General features: G+C 43.6%; 1 protein-coding gene across 20 annotated transcripts in view; it reads left to right on the forward strand.

Annotated features, from left to right (window-relative positions):
- The window catches only part of PRUNE2 (prune homolog 2 with BCH domain), a 296,117-nt gene that overhangs the window by 187,790 nt on the left and 83,492 nt on the right, over nucleotides 1-24,835 (forward strand). For all 20 annotated transcript variants that reach the window (XR_013532779.1, XR_013532769.1, XR_013532780.1 and 17 more), the window contains exons 7-9: nucleotides 7,946-8,104; nucleotides 10,268-16,847; nucleotides 17,512-18,274. Coding sequence is in view for 14 of the 20 variants with exons in the window: in XM_035301835.3 (XP_035157726.3) it covers nucleotides 7,946-8,104; nucleotides 10,268-16,847; nucleotides 17,512-18,274 (7,502 nt within the window). In the remaining 6 variants the exon portion in view is untranslated. The remainder of the gene's footprint in view (nucleotides 1-7,945; nucleotides 8,105-10,267; nucleotides 16,848-17,511; nucleotides 18,275-24,835) is intronic.

Raw genomic sequence — 24,835 nt, forward strand, 5'->3', positions numbered from 1 at the left:
ATGAAAGAACTGACTCGAGTCACCCAGCTAGTGAGTGGCAGAGCAAGGGTTAACCTCATGTTTGGTTGACTTGTAAGTCTTAACTACCTTGGCATGAGCTCCCTAAAATAATGGAGAGAAACAATAAGGTTTCAGAAGAGCAATCTGGTTAAATTATGACAACTTTAATATCAGTGAATCTTAATGTCCATTGTAATTAGAATTCAATACGTATTATTTGAATGCATCTAGAAATGACATTCTCTTTTTATATGATTATAAAAATTATCTTCCACTTAATACTGTATCATGTTTTCTTGTGTCGTTAAATGTTCTTTGATAGCATAACTTAATAGCAGTTTAATAGCCCTTTGCGTGACCCTTCTATGATTTACTTAGCCATTGCTCTATTGTTGAACATTTAGATTGTTTATAAGTTGTAGTTATTAAAGTAATAATCCAGTGAACAGCTTTGTCCACAAATCTTGGTGTACACATATGATTATTTCATTAGGGTATATTTCTAGGCTGGGTATGATGGCTTATGCCTGTAATCCCAGCACTTTGGGAGGCCAAGGTAGGAGGATCATTTGAAGCCAGGAGTTCAAGACCAGCCTGGGCAACATAGTGAGACCCTGTCTCTACAAAAGATAAAAAAATTAGCTGGGCATGGTGGTGCATACCTGTATTCCCAACCACTTGGGAGGTTGAGGTGGGAGGACTGCTTGAGCCTATATATAGGCTCAAGAGAACATATTTTTTTAATATCTTTTTTTTCCTTTTAGAGATGAGGTCTCACTATGTTGCCCAGGCTGGTCTCAAAATTCTAAGTTCAAGCAATTCTTCTGGCTTGGCCTCCCAAAGTGCTGAGATTACAGACATGAGCCACCATACTTGGCTTAATAAAAAAAAGGAATATATTTCTAAAAAATGTTTAATAGTGCCCATTTGGATATATTTACCAATAATAAGACAATTTTTGTTATTAAAGGATTTCTTTCATTAATGAGTTCAGATTTATTTATTATCCATTTGTAGTCCAGCTGTGATTGTCTTTTATGTTCTGTAACAGTCTTTCCATTGGTATGTCTCCTTTTTTCATTGATTTGTATTAATGCTTGTTCTTGAGAACATTAAACCTTTCCCCTCCTAGCTAAAAAAAAAAAAAAAAGTAAATAATAATAATACCATTGGACAACTTTTAATGGGCTTTAAGAAGGAGAGTGTCATTATCCAATTTATATTTTTAAAAGCTGCCTCTTGGGGAAGGAGTGGAAAAAACAGTGCTTGATGCTATGTGAAGACCTCATTACTGGGAGACTAGCTGTGATGCTGCCACTAATGTTCGGGCAAGAGGTGATGGTGGCTGTGGCTAGGACAGCAATGGAGAGAGATATGCTTACATTACAGATATATTTTAAAGGAGTGTTAATAGGATTTGCTGGCGAATTACGTGACAGATGAGGAAACAAGCAATCAAGAATAATTCTAGATGTTGGATTTGAGTAACTGGGTAGATGGTAGTGCCATTTAATAAGACAGACGCAACTGAGATGTTGATGGGCATATTTTACTTGAGATGCTTATTAAGCAGATACGTGCAGATCTCATGGGCATGTAGGTTCTGTCATGTGGCAGACAAATGGTTTTAAAGCCATGTGGCTGGATAAGATCATCAAGGAGAACGTGTAAAGAAAGAAGAGAAAGGGGACAGGAAACAAGGTTGGGCATGAAGATTTGGAGGCTTAATAAGGAAGAGCAACTAGCAAAGGCGACTCAAGGGCAGTCGATGAATCAGGAGAAAAACAAGGTGTGGGGTCAGGAAGGTAAAGGAATTAAGTGTTTCAAAATAGAGGGAGGGTCAACCTCCTGGAATACTGCAGAGAATCGAGTAGGGTAAGAAATGGAATGTGATTTTTGGATTTGGCAACCTCGGAGTAATTGGTACTTTTGAGAAAAGAATTTCAGTGGAATGATGGAGCCATATACCCCGCAGGGGGGTTGAGAAGACAGTGGAAGGTGAGCATGTGTGAGTGATGTAAGAAGAGTGATGTAAGACAGATACTCTGTCTCTCAAGGAGTATCTACTCAAATGTTTACAAGACATTATTTACATCACTTTTATTTCATACAGTGCACTGAAGCTACCAGCAGACACCATAAAGACTGCCTTTTTCTGAGTAATGGAAAACGTAAAATAGGATATTGCAAGAATGAAATTTTTCACTGCGTTTGTACTTTGAGCTGTGAACGGAGTATTCTGTGGGATACCATCATCATCACTATCTTGGTTTTGATATTAGTTCAAGTAGAGCTGTGTTATTTCTGTTTCCGTGCCCCTGAGTCATCATGATCATCAACTTCTTTTAGGGTTTCTGGGACCTACACCTTAGCTTTTTGGCCAGGAAATAAAGGCTTTTTCTCTCCACATTTCCAGACTTTCCCACTCATTCCCAAACTAGGAATTACTCAGGCAAGAAGACTCCTGACCTCTAAAAATGTTTGGTCATGGCTAGGCATGGTGGCTCACTCCTGTAATCCCAGTACTTTGGAAGGCTGAGGCGGGTGGATCACGAAGTCAGGAGATCAAGACCATCCTGGCTAACATGGTGAGACCCTGTCTCTACTAAAAATACAAAAAAAAAAAAAATTAGTAGGGCGTGGTGGCGTGCACCATTAGTCCCAGCTACTCAGTAGACTGAGGCAGGAGAATCGCTTGAACCCGGGAGGTGGAGGTTGCAGTGAGCCGAGATCGTACCACTGCACTCCAGCCAGGGTGACAGAGCAAGACTTCATCTCAAAAAAAAAAAAATGTTTAGTCATTAACTCTTTGGAACCATGAATGTCAAAGGGCTGTGACAGGGAGCACTTGCCATTCTTCCTAACTGTTGGCATTAGTCTGAGATTTTGCCAATTCCCAGTTGCAATGATTTATAAAGTGACTTCCAAAATTCCATGCAGCAATTATAGGCCAGGGTCACAAATGCAGAAGGTGTGTGTGGTTGGGGTGGGGATGGTAAATTCAGGGAGAAGTGCTTTTATTGTCTAAATTCTTTTTTTTTTTTTGAGACGGAGTTTCGCTCTTGTTACCCAGGCTGGAGTGCAATGGCGCAATCTTGGCTCACCGCAACCTCCACCTCCTGGGTTCAGGCAATTCTCCTGCCTCAGCCTCCTGAGTAGCTGGGATTACAGACACAAAAAATTAGCTCCACCATGCCCAGCTAATTTTTTGTATTTTTAGTAGAGACGGTGTTTCACCATGTTGACCAGGTTGGTCTCGATCTCTCGACCTTGTGATCCACCCGCCTCGGCCTCCCAAGTGCTGGGATTACAGGCTTGAGCCACCGCGCCCGGCCTATTGTCTAAATTCTTAACAAATTGAGTAGGAGACATATATGTGTATGCATGTATATAATTGTAATTTAAGTGGGGGGAACATTTTGGAGACATTCGGGCAGATTAACAAATAGTATTTGTATACGTGTAACTAAAACAGTAATTTATCAGGTAGAAGGCAGATGGGGGGAATAAAATGCCAACCTGTATGTACAGTTGGGTTGTGTTGATGATGAAGTGCTGTTTATTCAGGGCCAGCCTAGCTTGTCAGCAACATAAGAGCCACCGCAGCACATGACTCCCTGCATAGCCAGAAGACAATAATAAATTATCTCCTATGCAAACAGCACCGGCATAAAAGCAGAGCAAACACACTCTGCCTTCTGGAATCCCGAGGATTCTCACTCATTCCCTCATTTAATTCTGTTTTAAACATGAAACTCTTGATGTTATCCTAAGACCAGTAAGATTGAGTCTGGCCTGGACAATTCTGTTAGGGTAGGTAGCTGATGAGAATCTGTTTTAGGGTTAATGTAAAATGTATTTTGTTTCTCTAACTTACCTAGGTGATTCAAATAGTTTTTTGATTTATCAGCATTTCATTTGGTTCTGTGGAATTCGGGGTCACCCAGAGGAAAACTGAGCTAGAAAACTTGAGGGACAAGATGAAAATACAGTTTCTGCAGCCAGCCATAAAAAGAAATGAGATCATGTCCTTTGCAGGGACATGGACGAAGCTGGAAGCCATCATCCTCAGCAAACTAACACAGGAACAGAAAACCAAACACCGTGTGTTCTCACTCGTAAGTGGGAGTTGAACAATGAGAACACATGGACACAGGGAGGGGAACATCACACACCAGGGCCTGCTGGAGGGTACGAGGGCGAGGGGAGGGAACCTAGATGATGGGTCAATAGGTGCAGCAAACTACCACGGCACACATAAACCTATGTAACAAACCTGCACGTTCTGCACGTGTATCCCAGATCTTAAAGTAAAATAAAATTTAAAAATTAAAATAAATTAAAAACAAACATATCTATACCATCTGAAATAAAAGAAAAAGAACATATAGTCTATCCAGTGCCCAACCTGCTAAATGAGAACATATAGCAAATCAGCCCAGAAATGCACACCCTAAGGGGACTTTTATGATGAGGTTGCCTTAGGAACAAAGAGCTGGCAGCATGAGTTAGTACAAGTCCAGTGACAGTGCTCAGAAGGTCCAAAGGACTGGTTCATAGGAAAATAGCTAGACTAACAAATGCTTCTCTGGAGTAGTGCTTTTCAGATTTCAACATGCTTTCCAATTCCTAGGATCGTTGGAAAATGCAGATCCTGCTTCAGTAGGTCTGGGGTGTTGCCTGAGACTCTGCATGTCCAACAAGATGCCTGGTGCTGCCAGTGCTGCTGGACTTGAGTCCAGCAACGTTCTGGAGCCATCAGTTTAACACAGAAGAATTCAAACAGTTTGGAGATCAGCCAGCATTTTTGAATAGGAAACTTTCCACAAATGCGACTTGAACAGTGGTGATCCTACTGATTTCCTAATCTTGTGCTCGGATACAAATAAAACCTACTCCTCTTGTTTTAGTGACCCAGCCAGATGTGGTGAGAATTTGTTATATGTAAAAATCCCTGAGAAATATGTGACTTCTTTTGAGGGTTTATAAATATATTTGGAGGCCTTTATATACATAATGAAAAAATATTTGGAAAGGACAACTGTAAGCCTTATTGTGCTGAAGCCTTCAGTTACTGGAAATAAGATGCAGTTAGTTGTAGCCTGTTTTTGTTTTTTTTTTTTTCAGGGCTATATCTTCTTTTACAATTTGTAATGGCAACAAGTTTAGCACTGAGCTTCTTGATTCATTCTCAATGATGATTTGAAATAATTTTATCTCTTGAACACACTTGAAAACTGTATGAGTTTTGATTATAAAAAAAACTCATTCTAAATATTTGATGTCTACTTCTATGTGGGTAAATTAATTGTTTTTCTGTGTTTTCTTTTTTCTTTCTTTTTCTTTTCTTTTTTTGAGACGAAGTCTCCCTCTGTCTCCCAGGCTGGGGTACAATTACGCATCTCAGCTCACTGCAGCCTTCGCCTCCCAGATTCAAGTAGTTCTGCCTTAGCCTCCCGAGTAGCTGGGATTACAGGCACTCACCACCAAGCCCAGCTAGTTTTTGTGTTTTAGTAGAGACAGGGTTTCACCAGGTTGGCCAGACTGGTCTCGAACTCCTGACCTCAGGTGATCCACCTGCCTCAGCCTCCCAAAGTACTTCAATTACAGATGTGAGCCATTGCACCTGGCCAAATAAGTTTTTTAAAAATCTGCTTAAAGATTGTTACTATGCCTGTTGGAAAATAAATTTTTAAAAAAGCATGAAAGCTGACAGTACACACTTCGGAATGCACACTTCCAAAAGCACATGTTCTAAAGGTGTATGATGCATTCGGTCATAAACTTCATTACAATAGATCCTTGATGTTCATTGGCACGAGAATAGGTCCTGAGACCTTTGCAGATTTGCATGTGCAATTCCTTGCAACCTAAAAAGGGAAAGTAGCCTGTTAAGATGCCAGATGAGAGTGGCTGCCTCACGGTAGACAGCAAAGTCTCCTCGAAACATGGAAGCCAGTGATTGGCGGAGCCTGCCTGCTTGCCTACCTAGGGTCTTTTGTGCCCTCTTTAGGGCCTCACAGATCTTGAGATTCAACTCAGCAGAATTACAGAGTATGGGTATGATGGATATTTGAAGTGAATGGTAAATAGTCTAAGCTACAGATACCCAGTCCACAAGTTTCAAGGAACTACCACATAGACATGAATGTGGGCATGGGGAAATCTGCAACTCTCTGCACTGCACTGTCCATATCTTCACAGTGGCTGGCTTAGGAGATGTGTGTGGCACTTCCACTTTCTGTAGTACACGTTTCTGTATTGTTTTAGTATCTTACCAGTGGCAGGCATAATTCTGATTGCGATTATAATCAGAAAAAATCAACAGAATTCTTTAAATCCCTTGAGTACACATCATGGTGTTTTTTATTGAGTGACACAATAGATGGTCAGCTGATGAATGATGTAGTATGATTGTATATGTGCTAGGATAGATATGTATGTAGACTATGACAGAAGATTATGGACTATGTAGCACAGGTTGATTTTGTGTACCTGTCTCTCCAGTCGTCCAACAAACCTTTCTTGAACAACTAGTTTATGCCAGGCATTATGTTAGGGGCTAGCATATGTTCTTCACTCTACTTCTTTAAGCAAGAGAGATACCCAAGCAGACAAAGTGGCTCTCATTGTAATTAAGAAAACTTAAAGATGAACCAGGTGTGGTGGCTTAGCTCTGTAAGCCCAGTACTTGGGAGGATGAAGCTAGCAAATCATTTGACCCCAGGAGTTCGAGACCAGCCTGGGCCAAATGGCAAAACCTCGTGCCTTCAAAAAAAATACAAAAAATTAGCTGGGCATGGTGATACATACCTGTAGTCCCAGGTACTTGGGAGGCTGAGGTGGGAGGATTGCTTGAGCCCAGGAGGCATAGGTTGCAGTGAGCCAAGATCATGCCATAGCACTCCAGCCTGGGTGACAGATGAGACCTTGTCTCAAAAATACATGCGTACATACATACATACATCAAGTAAACAAAACTTGAAGTGGCCAGAACATTTTTTGCAAATGATGTGACCCACACCTGGGGATTCTGAGATATTGAGATCCCTTTCTGTAGTTATTCATTTCTCCACAGCTGTCACATCCAACAAGCAAATCTGACATCACAGCTCTTTAAAATATCTCTCAGAATTCTATACTGGAATAAAAATCACCCAGTAAACACAGCTATGTTCATTCTTAGGAATTTCTGCTTGGAGCTAATAATCATTAGAAAAAAAAATTACAGGAAGGAATAGTAACTTCCTCCTATCTTTCTTTTTTTTCTTTTTTGTTTTTGAGATGGAGTTTTGCTCTTGTTGCTGGAGTACAATGGCGTGATCTCAGCTTACCACAACCTCCGCCTCCCAGGTTCAAGCAATTCTCCTCCCTCAGCCTCCTGAGGAGCTGGGATTATAGGCATGCACCACCACACCTGGCTAATTTTGTATTTTTAGTAGAGACGGGGTTTCTCCATATTGCTCAGGCAGGTCTTGAACTCCCGACCTCAGGTGATACGCCCACCTTGGCCTCCCAAAGTGCTGGGATTAAAGGCGTGAGCCACTGTACCCAGAGGCTTCCTCCTATTTTTCTTGTGATAAATTGTAACAATAGCAGATATTCCTATAGATCCTAAAAGCAATAAGAGGAAAAATAGGATTTGCAAATTAAGTATCTGAATAAATATTTTAGAAAAAAATGTTTAGGATATTTGTTCTTCGTCTAAACTATTCTTAACAATGGCAAAAACTCCTTTCTTACATAGTTTGGGAAAATAAATGAGCAAAGTATATTTTAAGCCATAGCATGAAAGTTTCTACTCTTTCTCAAAGCAGACTATTTCACCTTCCTTAAATAATAAATATGTGTCCTAAACACATCATAAAACTGGACAAATTTGTGGCACAACTCCACACAACTGGGCAGTTTGACATTAATATCAAATTTCTTGTTGTTGTTTCAGAATTGTCTGTTTCACAGCAATATTACCAGCGACTTGAAAGCATTTACAGACAAGTTTGGTTTTGACGTCCTCATCCTGTTCGCCAGCTATCTGTCAGAGGAGCAGCAGCCGAGACGACAGATTGCTGTGTACTCAGAAAACCTAGAGCTGTGCAGTCAGGTGAGCCCCTCCCCTGACCCCGGGCATGTTTCCTGCTCCCTAACCTGCTGGCTCTCAGAATACACAGTGCAAGACAGAAGAGATTGGTGGCTTGCCAGCAAGTAGCCTAAGAGATAGAGTCCTAGAGGTTTGGGTTTTAGGAAATGTTGGGGGTATTTTGTATATTTGGCCTTTTAAGAAAGCCCCAAAGGCATCTCTATTCTTGACTGAATTCATAGCGTAAAACATTAGATCTTTCTCACCCCAAAAAGAGCAAGTCCTCCCTGGGGTGCTATTTTCTTCTTGGATTGCTCCCTGATCATAACTAACCAGGTTTGGCCTTTAGCCTTTAACCAAAAGTCCCCATTTGGTGCCCAGTGTTTAAAACCTGGTGATCTGATGCTTTAATCAAAGTTAGTTTGTCTCTAGGTACCAGAACTCTGACTAGGTAATCAGTTACCTTCCAGGTCGATAGTGGAGTCTTTTAACCCAAGGCCTAGGAAATTAAAAAGAATTAGATAAAATTAATCAAAATAGGCCATTGGATATACCAAGTCAGGTGTACTTAATAACTAATATAAGAACATACATGATTCATTATAATCGGAGCCACACGGGCACAGGATGCTTCATGACTCATTTTTCCTCACTAATGGATTCAGTGCCTCATGTATCCATGGGCAGCTGGAGGCACAGTGTCTGCCCCTTTCTTTTCTACATCTTCCTTTCTGTCCTCCAAGAGCCCCATTGTAGCTCTCCTAACACATGCCTCGGGCTCTCTCAAATCCGAATGTGAAAGAGCATCTCCTCTGACCGGCATCACCAGCCTGTGGCTTTTTCAGCACTTTCCTCTGCATTCGGTTTCAGAGCTAAATTTCATCCTTGGTCACTGGCTTCCCAGGGATGGGATTTAGGCCTCCGAAGCCTCCAATATGGCAGTTTTCAAATCACTTTTAGCAGTAGACTCTTTTTCAAATCAGTTTGAAAATGGGTTCATTGGAAACAAAGCACAAGAGCAGAAGAAGGAGTTAAAAGCCCTTGAGCTGACCCCAGTCCTCTTCTCTTCTTCCCATCCACCCTCCGCAACCTAGCAGTTGCCAGAGGTGGCTCCCTGGAATATTAAGCCACAGAGTCCCGGCTCTGGCCTAGGGAGTCCCTCTGTGTGTATGAGTGGTCACACCGCTGGCTGAGTCAGCCTTTGCAGCTAGACTGCCTGGAGCAGAACTCAGGCTCCAGCACGGGTTAGCTGTGTGTTGCTGGACAGGTTATTTAATCTTCCTGTGTCTTCATTTCCTTATGAGTAAAAGGGGAATAAAAAGAGTTGCTACCTTGTGGAATTACTGTGATGATTAAAAGAGCTAATGACCATAAAACCCTGAGAACCATGCCTGGCATATGAAAGCACTCAATAAATGTTAATTATTATTACTACTATGTGAGCTCCATGGTGGTAGTGGTGGTGGTTGTTATTATCATTGTTAATTTTACCTCTACTAATCCTGTGGGGTCACTTCAAAGGCCCAGCATAACAAAATACTCCTGACATTCCCTAAAAATCAGAAAGCTGCAGCCCAGTTCTGGCCTCCCACTGACCTTCCGTCGGTGCCCCCTTGCCTCCCAGGTTGGCTTTGTCTGTTTTGGGCTTCATGCCTCTGTTTCCTGGGGTGAAAGGACAGAGGGGTCCTGAGTGCTGTTCGGAAAGGCCAGCCCCTGGGAGCATCTTTGTCTTTCCAACCCTTTCTTTTGCATTCTGAGGGTATCAGAGGTTCAAGCAGCCCTGGCTGCCCACTCCCAAATGAGAGGCTGCCTCCTGAGAATTCCCCTTATTCTAACATTTTTCCTATATCTGTCAGCAACAAGCATTATTTCTGCTTTTTTGCAACTCGAGTCATATTCTCGTTGGAAGATGGCATGATGGTACAGTTAGGAAAGAAGTTAAACCTCTTTACCCAAAACATTCAGGAGCCATCAAAATCGAGCAGCTGATTTTGAATTAAACAGAGAGACAGTTTGATAGTATTGGAGAAAGGGTTGGTAGTACAGTAATGAGAACTTTTCAAGTTTGAGATCTTCTTTTACGACAGATGAACACAGATTAATTTTACATTTTAAAAGTTAAGAGAGAAAAATTACAAAGTGCAACAGTACGTGAGTGATGACCCAAATTCCTGTGCCTTCTGACAGATTTGCTGTGAACTGGAAGAGTGTCAGAACCCCTGCCTAGAACTGGAGCCCTTTGACTGTGGCTGTGATGAGATCCTGGTGTACCAACAAGAGGACCCTTCGGTGACTTGTGATCAGGTGGTTCTCATTGTGAAGGAAGTCATCAATAGGAGGTGTCCAGAGATGGTCTCCAACAGCCGGACGTCCTCAACCGAAGCTGTGGCAGGCAGTGCCCCTCTCTCCCAGGGGTCTTCTGGGATTATGGAATTGTATGGTTCTGACATAGAGCCACAACCCAGCTCTGTGAATTTCATAGAGAACCCTCCGGATCTCAATGATTCTAACCAGGCTCAGGTGGATGCCAGCATAGACCTTGTTAGTCCAGACAGCGGACTGGCCACCATTAGGAGCAGCCGCTCATCCAAGGAGAGCTCCGTTTTCCTCAGTGACGACAGCCCCGTGGGAGAAGGTGCTGGGCCTCACCACAGCCTCCTCCCAGGGCTTGACTCCTACAGTCCCATCCCTGAAGGGGCAGTCGCGGAGGAACACGCATGGTCTGGAGAACACGGTGAACACTTTGACCTCTTCCACTTCGACCCAGCACCCATGGCTTCTGGACAGTCCCAGCAATCTTCTCATTCTGCAGACTACTCCCCAGCAGATGACTTCTTCCCCAACAGCGACCTATCAGAAGGACAGCTCCCCGCTGGGCCGGAAGGACTTGATGGGATGGGAACCACCATGTCTAATTATTCATCCAATTCACTTTTGTCAGGGGCTGGCAAAGATAGCTTTGTGGAATATGATGAGGAGTTTGTCAAGAGACAAGGAAGTTCCAGAGATAACTCTGAAAGAAATTTAAGCCTGACAGATTTTGTGGGAGATGAATCCCCTTCCCCAGAAAGGCTAAAAAACACTGGAAAGAGAATCCCACCAACACCCATGAATAGTTTAGTAGAAAGCTCACCATCCACTGATGGAGCAACCTCACTCTATGCAGAAGATATGACCCAAGAAGCAACTGACACTGGTCAGACCCATGCACGGTGCAGCAGCTGGTGGGGTGGTTTGGAAATTGACTCCAAAAATATTGCAGATGCATGGAGTTCCAGTGAACAGGAATCTGTTTTCCAGAGCCCTGAATCGTGGAAAGAGCATAAGACAAGCTCCATTGATAGAAGAGCCTTGGATTCTGTATTTCAACCAAAGAGTCTTGAATTCACAAAGCCAGGTCCCTTGGAGTCTGAATTTGGTCAGGCTGAACTGGACAGCAATGATATTCAAGACCAAAATGAGGAAAGCTTGCCGTTGCCAAACCTGCCCGTGGAGAAATCACCTTTGCCAAATACATCTCCCCAAGGAACAAACCACCTGATAGAAGACTTTGCTTCCTTGTGGCACTCTGGTCACTCTCCCACAGCGATGCCAGAGCCCTGGGGAAATCCCACAGATGATGGTGAAGCAGTGGCTGCAGCGCCATTCCCACCGTGGAGTGCATTTGGTAAAGAAGATCATGCCGAAGCTGTAAAAAATACCTGGAATTTGCACCCAACAAGTGGCGAGACACCTTCTCTTAGGGACCCGAATGAGTGGACCATGGCAAAAAGTGGCTTTGCCTTTTCTTCAGAACTACTGGACAATTCACCCAGTGAGATGAACAGTGAAGCAGCTCCAGAAATCTGGGGCAAGAGGAACAATGACTCCAGGGATCGTATCTTTGCACCTGGCAATCCCAGTTCTGATCTGGATCATCCATGGATTAATTCTAAGCCACCAAAAGAGGATCAGAATGGTTTAGTGGATCCTAAAACTAGAGGCAAGGTACATGAAAAGGTAGATTCCTGGAACCTTTTTGAGGAGAATATTAAGAAAGGAGGGTCAGATGTCCTAGCTCCTTGGGAAGATTCCTTCTTATCTTACAAATGTTCCGATTACAGTGCATCCAATATAGGAGAAGATTCTGTGCCTTCCCCCTTAGACACCAATTACTCCACCTCAGACTCTTACACATCACCAACATTTGCTGGAGATGAGAAAGAAACTGAACACAAGCCGTTTGCTAAAGAGGAAGGTTTTGAGTTAAAAGTTGGTAACTGTACTGCAGAGGAGCCTGAAATTCCCCCTCAGTCACTGCAGCAGTCACCTGGAAATCGAATCAGTTCAGGTCCTGGGAACCTAGACATGTGGACTTCACCTCATACAGATAACAGTTCTGAAACAAATGCCACTCACGACCTGGATAAAAATGAACTCAAGACAGAGCACACAGATGGTAAGAATATCTCCATGGAGGATGACGTGGGGGAAAGCAGCCAGTCCAGTTACGATGACCCCAGCATGATGCAAATGTACAATGAAACAAACCGACAACTCACGCTTTTGCACACCAACTCCCAGCAGACAGCCCCTGACAACCTCGATTTATGGAACAGAGTGATTTTGGAGGATACTCAGTCCACTGCAACGATCTCAGATATGGATAATGATTTGGACTGGGATGACTGCAGCGGGGGTGTGGCAATCCCCAGTGACAATCAAACAGAGGGATACATGGCTGAAAGTACTGAGCCAGAAACCCGATTTACAGTGAGACAGCTGGAACCCTGGGGCTTGGAGTATCAGGAAGCAAATCAGGTAGACTGGGAGCTCCCTGCCTCTGATGAGCATACCAAGGAAAGTGCTCCCAGTGAACACCACACACTGAATAAGAAAAGTGGGCAGTTAATTGCAAACAGTATTTGGGATTCTGTCATGAGAGATAAAGACACATCATCGTTCATGTTACCAGGCTCATCAGATATCACGGATTCGCAGCAAAGCAAATTGCCTCCTGAAATCCGCAGCCATTCAGCAAATATTAAGGACACTCATTCCCCAGATGCACCAGTAGCCTCTGGAACCAGTGAGTCAGAGGCTCTTATATCTCATCTTGACGATCAGGACACAGAGAGGGAAACCCTGCAAAGTGATGCAGCATCCTTGGCAACTAGGCTTGAGAATCCAGGCCATTTTGCACACCCAAATCTATGGAAAAGTCATAGCGATGGACAAAGTGAAACTAGGAAGGATGCCCTGGGAGCCACCGACAGGGGACACCTTGATGAAAAGGAGGTGATTGCCTCTGGTGTGGAGACTGCCCCAGGGATTTCTGAAAAAGGGCAGAGTGACCAGGAACTGTCTTCTCTGACTGCATCTGAACATCAAGAAATCTGCGTTAAATCAGGCAAAATCAGCTCCCTTGCAGTCACTTCCAGTCCTCAAACCAAGGAACCAGAGGAAGTTTTGGAGTATGAGAAGGGGCCTTACAGTCTAGACTCCTGTGATGCACAAACAGCGGAGTCTGCAGATAACCTGCAGCCAAAAGATACCTATGAAAAGCACCTCATGAGTCATAGAAATTCAGGTGAAACTCCTGAAATGACTTCAGATGGGATGAATTTCACAAAATATGTATCTGTTCCTGAAAAGGATCTTGAGAAAACGGAAGAGTGTCACGTTCTAGAGCCAGAGAACCTGGGTGGAGGGCCACCTCACAAAGTTCCCCGACGCCTTGACTTTGGGGATGGCCCTGTAGACAGTGACATGCCTGTCAGCTGCCCAAGTTCTGATGTTAAGGGGACTGAAACTCTTGATGTTAAGGGGACTGAAAATAGCCTTCCAGGAGCTAGTTCATCTGGAAATGTTGACACAGATACTATTTCTAGTGAGTATACTCATTCAAGTGCATCGAGTCCTGAGCTAAATGGTTCTTCAGTTGCACTGTCTTCCTGGGGCCAACAACCCAGTTCTGGGTATCAGGAAGAGAACCAAGACAATTGGCGTGAACAGCACCACCAAGAATCTGAACCAATTACCACTGATGGCCAAGTAGAAAAAGTTACCAAAATGAAGGATTTAGAGAAAAACAGAATAAATGAGTTTGAAAAGAGCTTTGATCACAAAGCTCCTACATTTTTAGAGATCTGGAATGACTCGGTTGATGGTGATTCCTTTTCTTCTTTATCCAGTCCTGAAACAGGCAAATATTTTGAACATTCAGGGACACACCAGGAAAGCAATCTAATTGTTAACTACCAGGAGAAAAATGAACATGAGATTCCTGAAACTGTGCAGCCAGAGGATGCCGGGGTCATTTCAGCAAGCTCAGGGTCTGACGATGAGAGTGTCGGTGGTGAAGAGTCAGTAGAGGAAGAGATTCGTTTGACTAGCTGCCACATTGCTCAGGATGAATCCAGAGCTTGGGATTCGTTGAATGAATCTAATAAGTTCTTGGTCACAGCTGATCCTGAGTCTGAAAATATTTCTGACCACCTAGGCGGCTCAGAGCCAGCAGAGAATGAGAACAAGTCAAACCTATTCTGTGACAACCAACAAAGCCACCCTGATCACTGGAATTTCTCACCTTTAATGGAGACTGAAGTACAGATTATAGCAGTGGAGGAAGAGACGAGGTCTTCTCCAGAAACGGGGAAGACAGGAGATGTTCTGTGTCAAGTAGCTCCCAAAGCTGAACCAAAGAACGAAGATAATTCTCAACTGGAAATGCTGGGCTTCTCAGCTGACGGCACTGAGTGGTGGAATGCTTCACCCCAGGAAGGGAGGCTAATTGAGAGTACATTTGAAGGGGAGCTGTCTGACTCCAGTGGCGTGTTGGAGATAAATTCTTCAGTATACCAAAATGCTGGTCCCTGGGGAGTACTGGTTCAGGGTGATATTGAGCCTGTGGAAACACGCTATACTAATCCTTTCAGTGACAACCATGAGTCATCCTTTCTGGAAGTTAATGGGAAGAACTCCCATGAGCAACTCTGGAACATTCAACCAAGGCAGCCAGACCCAGATGCTGACAAGTTTAGCCAGCTTGTAACACTGGACCAAATCAAAGAAAAGGACTCAAGAGAGCAAACCTTTGTATCTGCTGCTGATGATGAACTGACTTCTGAAACACCTACCCAAGAGCAGTGTCAGGACACCATGTTGTCGGTCTGCGATCAGCCAGACGCAGCCTTTACTCACACAGAGGAAAATGGTTGTGTTACATCTAACGTTTCAATGAATGAATGTCAAGAAACAAATCAGTGGGAACAAGAAAAATCACACCTAGGTGTGATGACAAATTCAAGCATTGCCACAGAAAATTTCCCTGCTGCCAGTTCTCTCACCCAGCTGACAATGAATTCGGGCTCCGAATGGGATGGCTCTACCCCAAGTGAGGACTCCCAAGGGACCTTTGTGCCAGATATTTTACATGGCAACTTTCAAGAGGGTGGGCAGCTGGCCTCTGCAGCACCTGACTTATGGATGGATGCTAAGAAGCCCTTCAGTTTGAAAGCAGATGGTGAGAATCCTGACATCCTGACGCACTGCCACCCTAACAGCAATTCTCAAGCTCCCAACAGCCCTGATATATGTCATGATTCTGAAGTGAAGCAAGAGACTGAGAAGCATCTCAGTGCTTGCATAGGGCCTGAAGTGGAATCCATTGAGCTTTGTCTCACTGAGCCGGAGACAGATGAAGAACCCAGTCATGAGGCTGGACGGGAGTTTTTCCCATCCAATGCAGAACTCAATTCTGAAAATGCAATCCCGCTGCCTCCAATCGGCAGTCAAGCAGACATTAAGGGCTACTCTCAGCCTGCCTCTCATAAAGGTTCACCTGAACCTTCTGAAATAAATGGTGATGACAATACAGGTTTACAAGCATCAGAAAAAGGAGGCAGCCAAGATATGGCACCAGTTTTGGAACCGGTTGACAGAACAATCTCAAGGATTGAAAATGTGGCCACCAGCATTTTTGTAACTCACCAAGAGCCAACTCCAGAAGGTGACAGTTCTTGGATATCAGACAGCTTTTCTCCTGAAAGTCAGCCTGGTGCGAGAGCTTTGTTTGATGATGAGCCACGGTTAGCCACAGAGAATCATGTCATGGTCCCTGATGCTTTGCTAGCCTCAGACACTTGTCTGGATGTAAGCGAAACTGCCTTTGACCACAGTTTCAGCGATGCCTCGGGTCTCAACACATCCACAGGAACAATAGATGACATGAGCAAACTGACATTATCCGAAGGCCATCCTGAAACACCAGTTGATGGGGACCTAGGGAAGCAAGATATCTGCTCATCCGAAGCCTCGTGGGGTGATTTTGAATACGATATGATGGGCCAGAATACTGATGAAGATTTACTGAGAGAGCCTGAACACTTCCTGTATGGTGGTGACCCTCCTTTGGAGGAAGATTCTCTGAAGCAGTCGCTGGTGCCATACACACCTCCCTTTGATTTGTCCCATCTCACAGAACCTGTCCGGGGTGTTGAAACAATAGAGGAAGCTGGGTCTTCAGAGGATGAATCTCTGGGATGCAGAGCAACAGAGATAGTGCTTTCTGCACTCCCTGATCAAAGAAGTGAGGGAAAGCAGGCTGAGACCAAAACTAGACTGCCTGGATCCCACCTGGTTGTGCTGCATATTCACGAAGACTCTGAGTCCGTTTCTTTGCCTATAGGAACAGGCTCCAAGATGTTGTCTCCATCAAACATTGACTGGGAAGTAGAAACAGATAATTCTGATTCACCAGCAGGTGGAGACATAGGACCACCAAATGGTAAGAAAGAGCCTGTTTTTTATCTACCTCCAAGAAACTGCTGCGTCGATTAAACTAGTGCATATTTGTAATACACACTCTTTCTACCAATGAGGGTAGAGAGGAACTAACTACATTTGCAAGGCATGCCTCATCAAGTCCTGTATAACAGCGGTAAAATCTAACACATATGTAATACCTATCCCTGATAGTGCACAAGAAAATCGAATGACTACAAAATATAAATGTTTTCTAGCTGGGCACATGCTAGTAGCTCATACCTGTAATCCCAGCACTTTGGGATGCTGAGGTGGGCGGATCACCTGAGGTCAGGTGTTCAAGACCAGTCTGGCCAGCCTGGTGAAATACCGTCTCTACTAAAAATATAAAAATTAGCTGGGCATGACGGCAGGTGCCTGTAATCCCAGCTACTCAGGAGGCTGAGGCAGGAGAATCACTTGAACCCAGGAGGCGGAGGTTGCAATGAGCCCGAGGTTGCAATGAGCCCAAGATCATGCCATTACACTCCAGCCTGGGTGACGGAGCAGGACTCTGCCTCAAAAAATAAATAAAACAAAAATATTAAGTTAACCTCTTTTAGATGATCATTTGCAAGGATCACAAATCACATAATGTGTTAATTAAATCTTGTTCTCTTCTTCTCACTTTCAACTTCCACTTCTAGGTGCCAGCAAGGAAATATCAGAATTGGAAGAAGAAAAAATGATTCCTACCAAGGAGCCTGAGCAGATACAATCAGAATACAAGGAAGAAAGATGCACAGAGAGGAATGAAGCTCATCATGCATTACACACGGAGTACATACTTATAAACCATGGAGAAAATTCACACTCAAAGCCAGAGATGCGTGAAGAAAGAGAAGTCATGGCTGAATTAGAGGAATTGCACGTAGGTTCCAAAGAAACAGGGCTGCCAGGAACTCAGTTAGCAAGCTTCCCAGACACGTGTCAGCCTGTCTCCTTAAATGAAAGAAAAGGTCTCTCTGCAGAGAGAATGTCTTTTAAAGGTGACAAGAGATCGTCTCTTGAAAGCCCTGCGCAAGACCAGAGTTGGATGCTCTTGGGCCATGGTGAGGTTGGTGATCCAAACCTGGATGCCAGGGACTCAGGGCCTGGGTGGTTTGGCAAGACTGTGGAGCCATTCTCTGATCTCAGCTTGGGCGAGGGTCCCCAGCTGCAGGCTCTGGAAGAAATGAAGCCTCTAGAATCTTTAGCACTAGAGGAAGCCTCTGGTCCAGTCAGCCAATCACAGAAGAAGAGCCAAGGCAAGGCTGGCCCGGATTCAGTTACGTTGCAGCCTGTCACCCATGACAATGAATGGGAAATGCTTTCACCACAGCCTGCTCAGAAAAACATGATCCCTGACACGGAAATGGAGGAGGAGACAGAGTTCCTTGAGCACAGAACCAGGAAACCAAGACCAAAAGGGTAAGCAAAAAGCTAGATTGATTATTATTTTTTTCCTGAAAAGGATTTTATTTAGAAACCCAGGAAATGGTTAGAGGTTTTGGAATATGAAGAATGCCTGGATGATAGCAGCCTTGCTTATATTTAATGCAAGTCACACCATCAGTAAAAGCGGCTACTAGATGACTATAACCATAATGATGATTTGTGTACATTTGCAGCCAAAAAGCCCCTTCAGTTTTCATTCAGAGTCAGATACCCAGCCCCCCAACTGCCACTCCACCTACTTGAATACCTGCATGACTCTTAGGCAGTTGGAAATACAAAAGAGTAACACTAACATTTAACTGGCACCTACTATGTGCGAGGCAGTTTGCATACCTTATCTCATTTAATACTACCAGGCTGGTGGGGGGAATGGAGGGGTGGGGTGGAGCAGGGGATTCAAGGCTCAGAAAGGTTCTATAACTTGCCTAGAATTAAGTAACCAGAGTGAACACTATGAGATTCAAAGCTTGCCTCCTTCAAAGCCTGTACTTTATCAGTTGACACACTGCTTAGCATACAGAAAAGGCATTTTCTGGTTTTATGTAAGCACCTAACTTACTGATGAAGACAGAGAGACTCCACAGCAGTCTCCATATCTTAGTGTAAAACATTCCTTCCCTAATTGACAGAAATGTTGGCAAACTGTAATCAAATCAGTGATTTGTTCGTTCATTCACAGATCCATTCATTCATTCACCATATGGTTTTTGAGAGCTTGCTCTGTGCCATGGTTCCGGGTAGCCAGTGGGCATATAGCAGGGAACAGGATGTCATTGCTGCCCTCAAGCTTCCGGTCTCTGCTGAAACTGTTTAGCATTCTTTATTTCTCTTCATTAGCCTTTATGAAGTCCTCCTACTTCCAGGGACAAAAGAACAAATTGTGAAAAGTCACTTAAGTAAAGGGGAAAGTCATGTTTCCTCCTTAAAATGCAACAGAGAAAAGATAACAGCTAGGTGCAGTAGCTCACGCCTATAATCCTAGCACCTTGGGAGGCCAAGGTGAATGGATCACTTGAGGTCAGGAGTTTGAGACCAACCTGACCAACATGGTCTCTACTAAAAATACTAAAAAACCTGTCTCTACTAAAAAGACCAAAATTAGCCAAAGGTGGTGGCATGTGCCTGTAATCCCAGCTACTTAGGAGGCTGAGACAGGAGAATCGTTTGAACCTAAGAGGTGGAGGTTGCAGTGAGTGAGCCAAGATCGTGCCACTGCACTCCAGCCTGGGCAACAGAGCCAGACTCCGTCTCAAAAAAGTTTTTAAAAAGTTAAAAAGGACATATATATTTTCCCCTATTTAGCTTGGGAACATAAAGAACTATGCACACCACATACCACGGTGAGTCAGGGAATCTGGATTCCAGCCTGGCTCTACCATGACTGATGAAACATTTTAGGGTTAACCTCAGGCTTAGCTTTTCTCATCCATAAAATTAGTGAGTTGGGCTGAAAGATCTCAAGCCTTCCTGCGGTATTAAATTCTGGGAACTTAATTTGTGTGGCAACAGAATGTGTCCAGGAGAGCTTTGGCATTCACAAATTACATTTCTTGATGAAAGGAACAAGGGCAATGGAAAGAATAGCTGGGGTGTGTTGAGGGTTAGCAAAGTGCTAGAAAGGGTTAAAAGGCTCTACCATATTCCAGGGCAGCTTCATAAATCCAGACATTGTCAGCTGGCCTAATCCTTCTTTCTTCCCATCAAGCTCTTTTCTTCCAGAGAGACCCCAGGTCCGTTATCAGAAAGAGAGTAGCAGATGGATCCCAGCAGCCCTGCTGGCATTGTTATAGATTGAGCTCAGAACTCAGGCAGTCAGGAGTTGGCTGAGCTATTATTTGGCTTCTTGTCTGTGTTTTGCACATGCCCCTAAAATCCAACAGATGATAGTCAGTGTTCAATTGTGCCACCAGCACCTTTTCTTTCAACAAGATTTCTTTGCTCATCTTTCTGCTCAGCTTTCATCCTACTGAAACTTTTCTCACAATGGGGATGGGGCAGATTTTCCCTCTGGCATGTGTATTATCTTTTGCATAAATAATTGACTCTGAATGTATTTGAATGTCTCCCTCTGTGCTAGATTTTGTGAGCATAAAGAGTTGTCTAAAACCATGGTTCTCTAAGTGGGGTCCTAAAACAACCACATCAGTATCACCTGAGTACTTGTTAGAAATGCAAATTATCTGCCCCAACCCAGACCTCCAGAATTGGGAACTCTGGGGGTGAGGCCCAGCCAGCTGAGCTTCAGCAGCTCCTAATGCACTCCAAAGCTTGAGAACCACTGGTTTAAAACATACTGTCAGCCCTTGAGGAGTTTACAATTTAATTAAAGAGTTAGACATAAGTAAAAAGGTAGATAGCAGTGTAATATTTAAGTCAAGATAGTCGATGACCAATGTCAGTGTAAATATAAATAGGCAGCAATTACAGGCATTTGTTGCAGACCAGATACTAAGCACTCTGTGCACTATTTCACTTTACAATGGCAACCTTGTGAGATAAGAATTATACGAGTGAAGAAATAAGAGGAGAGACATCAATTTTGGGCACCTTTATGGAGCGGGCAGCAGGAAAAGCTTATTATCTGTCAGACACAGGGAGACGGAGTGCCCAGGGCCCACGATACTTTAAGGAGCCCATGAGAATATTTTCTTTTATAGTCTGAAATAGTCTGAAGAAAAAATGATTATACTTTCACATGGATTGCATTTGTCTTTATACCAAAACAGTTGTAAAATAAATTTTTTTAAAAGTTTTAATGACAGAAGGGACTTATGAAGGCAGAGTGCCTAGGACCCACCCAACTCATAGTGCAGCTCTGAGAGGTACATTTAAAACATTCATTAAGGGAAGGTCATAATTTGGAAAGGCGAAGGGGTAAGAAGCTAGCTGAGTGAACTGGGATGAATACAATGAAGGAAGCCATGGAGACAGGAAGGTAATCAAACAATGGGACAGCCTTGGTTTCCCAAACAAAAACCTGGAAACAGCTTCTGACACATAATCTGATCATAGAACAGAATATCCAAAATCAAGACTTTTCTGCAAAAAGAAAATGAAGAAAGGCTCTTGTTAAATAGAAAGAGGTTCATAATATGTGTGATATGACTTCACCAGCTGCAAATTAGCTTCTTCCCACCCCTCCTTCAGCCTCACCCTCTCTCAGCTCCCAAACTATTTTGAGAGCTGCAAGCCACATTTTCAAAATCTGAGAAAGCATGAGAAAAATGTCTTTTCTCCTCATATGCCACCTACTGACTCTTGTTATCAAAACTTGTTACAAGGGCTGAAAGATAACCTCTCTCCCTTGAGATGTGCAGCACTGCATTCACGTTCCATAGGATCAGTCTTTCCAGAATCCTTTGCCAATCCCTTGGTCACCCTCCAGCTATAGAACTGTCCAGCAGGGGATCAAATACCAGTTCCCAAAGACTGTGATGGATGTGCCCCATCTTTCCTACATGGTGACAAAGAACATTTGCAGGGTAATCTGTAGCACACAGACCTTTCTTAAAAGGAAGAAACACTTAGCTGTTTATTTTCAAGAAAGCATGCTTGGGAGAATGATGTGTGAAGAAAGGGTAATTTGGTTACACGTTAGTCAGTGTTTCCAGAAAAACAACAAATAGGAGATATCTGTATTTGTATCTCCATCTTGCTATCTAGCTAGCTACTGAGAGAATTTTAAGGAATTGGCTCATGCAATTATGGGGGCTGGCAAGTCTGAAGTCTGTAGGGCAAGCTGGCATCGGGGAAACTTAAGCAAGACTCAGTATTGTAGTCGTGAGTGTGAGTTCTGCAGGGCTGCAGGCTGGAAACTCAGGCAGGTTTCTGGGTTGCAGTCTTCAGGAGAATTTCCTCCTTCTTCAGGAAACTTCAGACTGTGCTATGAAGACCTTCATCTTATTGATGAAGGCCCCTCCACATTATGGAGGGTAATTTGCTTTACTCAAAGTCTGCCAATTTCAGTGTTAATCGCATCTAAATGATACCTTTACAACAACATCTAAACTGGTGTCTGACCAAATAACTGGGCACCATAGTCTAGCCAAGTCGAAATGTAAACATTAACTATCACAGATGATAGTAAAAAACCTGCTCTGTGTGTTGAACACGGATTTAGTCATTAAAATTTTAAAACTCACTATCTGAATTATATGAAAATATGACAGTATACAAATATATTGGCTTTCCATAGATATGAGCAAAGAAATAATGTGCAAGGGAATCAAAGAAAATCATTTTCAAGAGGACTGAGAAAACTGATCTCAGCTGATGGATCTTTTGGAGATACAGGCAGCCGTAGGGAATGGAGGGAGGGGGAGGGGGATGGGGAGGAGGGGAGGAGAAGAGAGGAAATCATTGTCCCATGTACTTTTGAAACAGTATTTAGACGTAACCTGACCCTCATATTTGTGGAACTGTATCTTGTTTCCTAGCTCTGTGAGGTGAGGTATTCAGTCTTCCCTGAAATAAAGATGACCTTCAACAGACAGTGTATTCGGTTCTGTGGTGATCGGTCTGCATCCTTTCTTTTTAAATTAGTAATTTTTCATCTTTTTTCCATCTGATAACACTGTAGAAAAGAATTTTTCTGCTTGTGAGTGACACTGTGAGATCTTTTTGTTTTTCATGAAATCAGGCTTTTTCTGTCTGTGACTTATGTTTGGGGAGTGAGTACATTGGACCTTTTATCCACGTGAATGTTGAAAATGAGAAATAGATTTGAAAAATTAGTTGACTCTTTCTCAATGTTGGGTAGCGGCAACTCTGAGAAGCATCAGGTAGACCAAGCTGTATCCCAATTCTGAACATCTGCCCTTTCTCAGAGGCGAGCTGATGCTCTCTAAACTCCAGTGTGTGCTTGTTTATTCACCGTTTTGGGGCATTGCCCTGTACCAAATCTGGAAGAACAAACTTAGTGCTGAGTCTGTGTTCACAGATTTTGGTAATTATATTTGATCCGTTGGTGCCATATGTTGGCAAGTTGGTGGCGCTAAGTATCATTAAAAGTCCCACTGATTGTGGTGGCTCACGCCTGTAATCTCAGCACTTTGGGAGGCTGAGGCGGGTGGATCACCTGAGGTCAGGAATTCAAGAGCAGCCTGGCCAGAATGGCAAAACCCTGTCTCTACTAAAAAGGTAAAAATTAGCCAGGCATGGTGGCCCACGCCTGTAATCCTAGCTACTTGAGAGGCTGAGGCAGGAGAACTACTTGAACCCGGGAGGCGGAGGTTGCAGTGAGCCGAGATCTTGCCACTGCATTCCACCCTGGGTGAAAGAGCAAAATAGATTTTGTCTCAAAAAAAAACAGTCCTTTAAATTTGCAATTTAATTCAGGACTTAGTCTCCTTCCTTCATTTCCTTCTTTTCTCTCTTGACTTCTCTCTGTTTCGTGTCCTCCACCCACTTTTACATTTCTGGCCCGCCCTACCCAGAGCAGACCTTCAGTAGTGGTAAGTGCTTCCAGACTTACAAATAGATTCTTTTCCTTGGTCCACCCACATGACACTTGAGATAGACAGGGCGAATGTTCCTATCCCCATTTCCTAGCCAGACGAGCAAACTGACTTAACACATAAACTGCTTAATGTCATCCAGAAATGAGAAAGTGGCGAGGTTGGGACCTAAATTTAGGTCTTCTCTGTCTAGCCCAGTGCTCGTCAATGAAACACAGCTGCGCAAACCAGCATTTCTCTTGAGCTACTTCTATAGGTTGATGTTTTCATTCGTGTTCTCCCATTGTCCCACTGAAAGGCACATAAAGTGCAATAGCAAAGTTCTCAATGGGATTATTTTGAGATTGACTGAGCCAGAAACCACGCCTGACTCCTCAGACTGTCTTGTGACCTATTGGGCTTTTTTGATGCCTGAGTAAATATTTGCTAGCACAGTGGATCTGCAAGCGCTACTGCCATGTCAGTGGGCTGCGCCCCATCTGTGGTGTGTGGGATCAACTCGAGTGGTTGGAGGCCAGAGGGAAGGGAGAGCATCAAAGTCCCTCAGTGTTCATTTACGTTTTCCAAATATTTATAGGTGTGGTGTTTGGTGGTGAGGGATTTTACTGCCAGAGTCCCGAGTGCCAAGATGAGGTGGTGCAACTCCGTTTTCCTGTGGGAGGAACACCCACAAAGGAACTCATTTGTGTTGCACTGGCTTCCAGTTTGGGGAAAAACTCATGGTACTTCTCCAGCTGGAAACTTGAAACATCACAACTAGTGGCATTGCTTACTTCAGGAAAAACAAAACAGATATCTCTGCAAGTTGCTGGTATTTGAGGAAGACAAGAAGTCATGACTTGTGAAAGCAGGGTGTCTTAGTCTATCGGGGCACAGCGGGAAAGAGATGACACATTCAAATTAGGAAAATTTGAGAGATTTAATAAAGAGAGTATTTACAAAGATGGAGGCAAAGTGTGAGGCACTCACAAGGATAGCGCAGTAGCCCAGGAACAGGGGCAACTTGGCTGTTGTTCTTCCTAGACCTCAGGAGTGGGGTGACAGTGATTACCAGAACCCAGAAAGACCATTTCAGGTA

This window comes from Callithrix jacchus, chromosome 1, assembly GCF_049354715.1.
Source record: "Callithrix jacchus isolate 240 chromosome 1, calJac240_pri, whole genome shotgun sequence".
In the NCBI taxonomy this organism is placed as follows: Eukaryota; Metazoa; Chordata; class Mammalia; order Primates; family Cebidae; genus Callithrix; species Callithrix jacchus.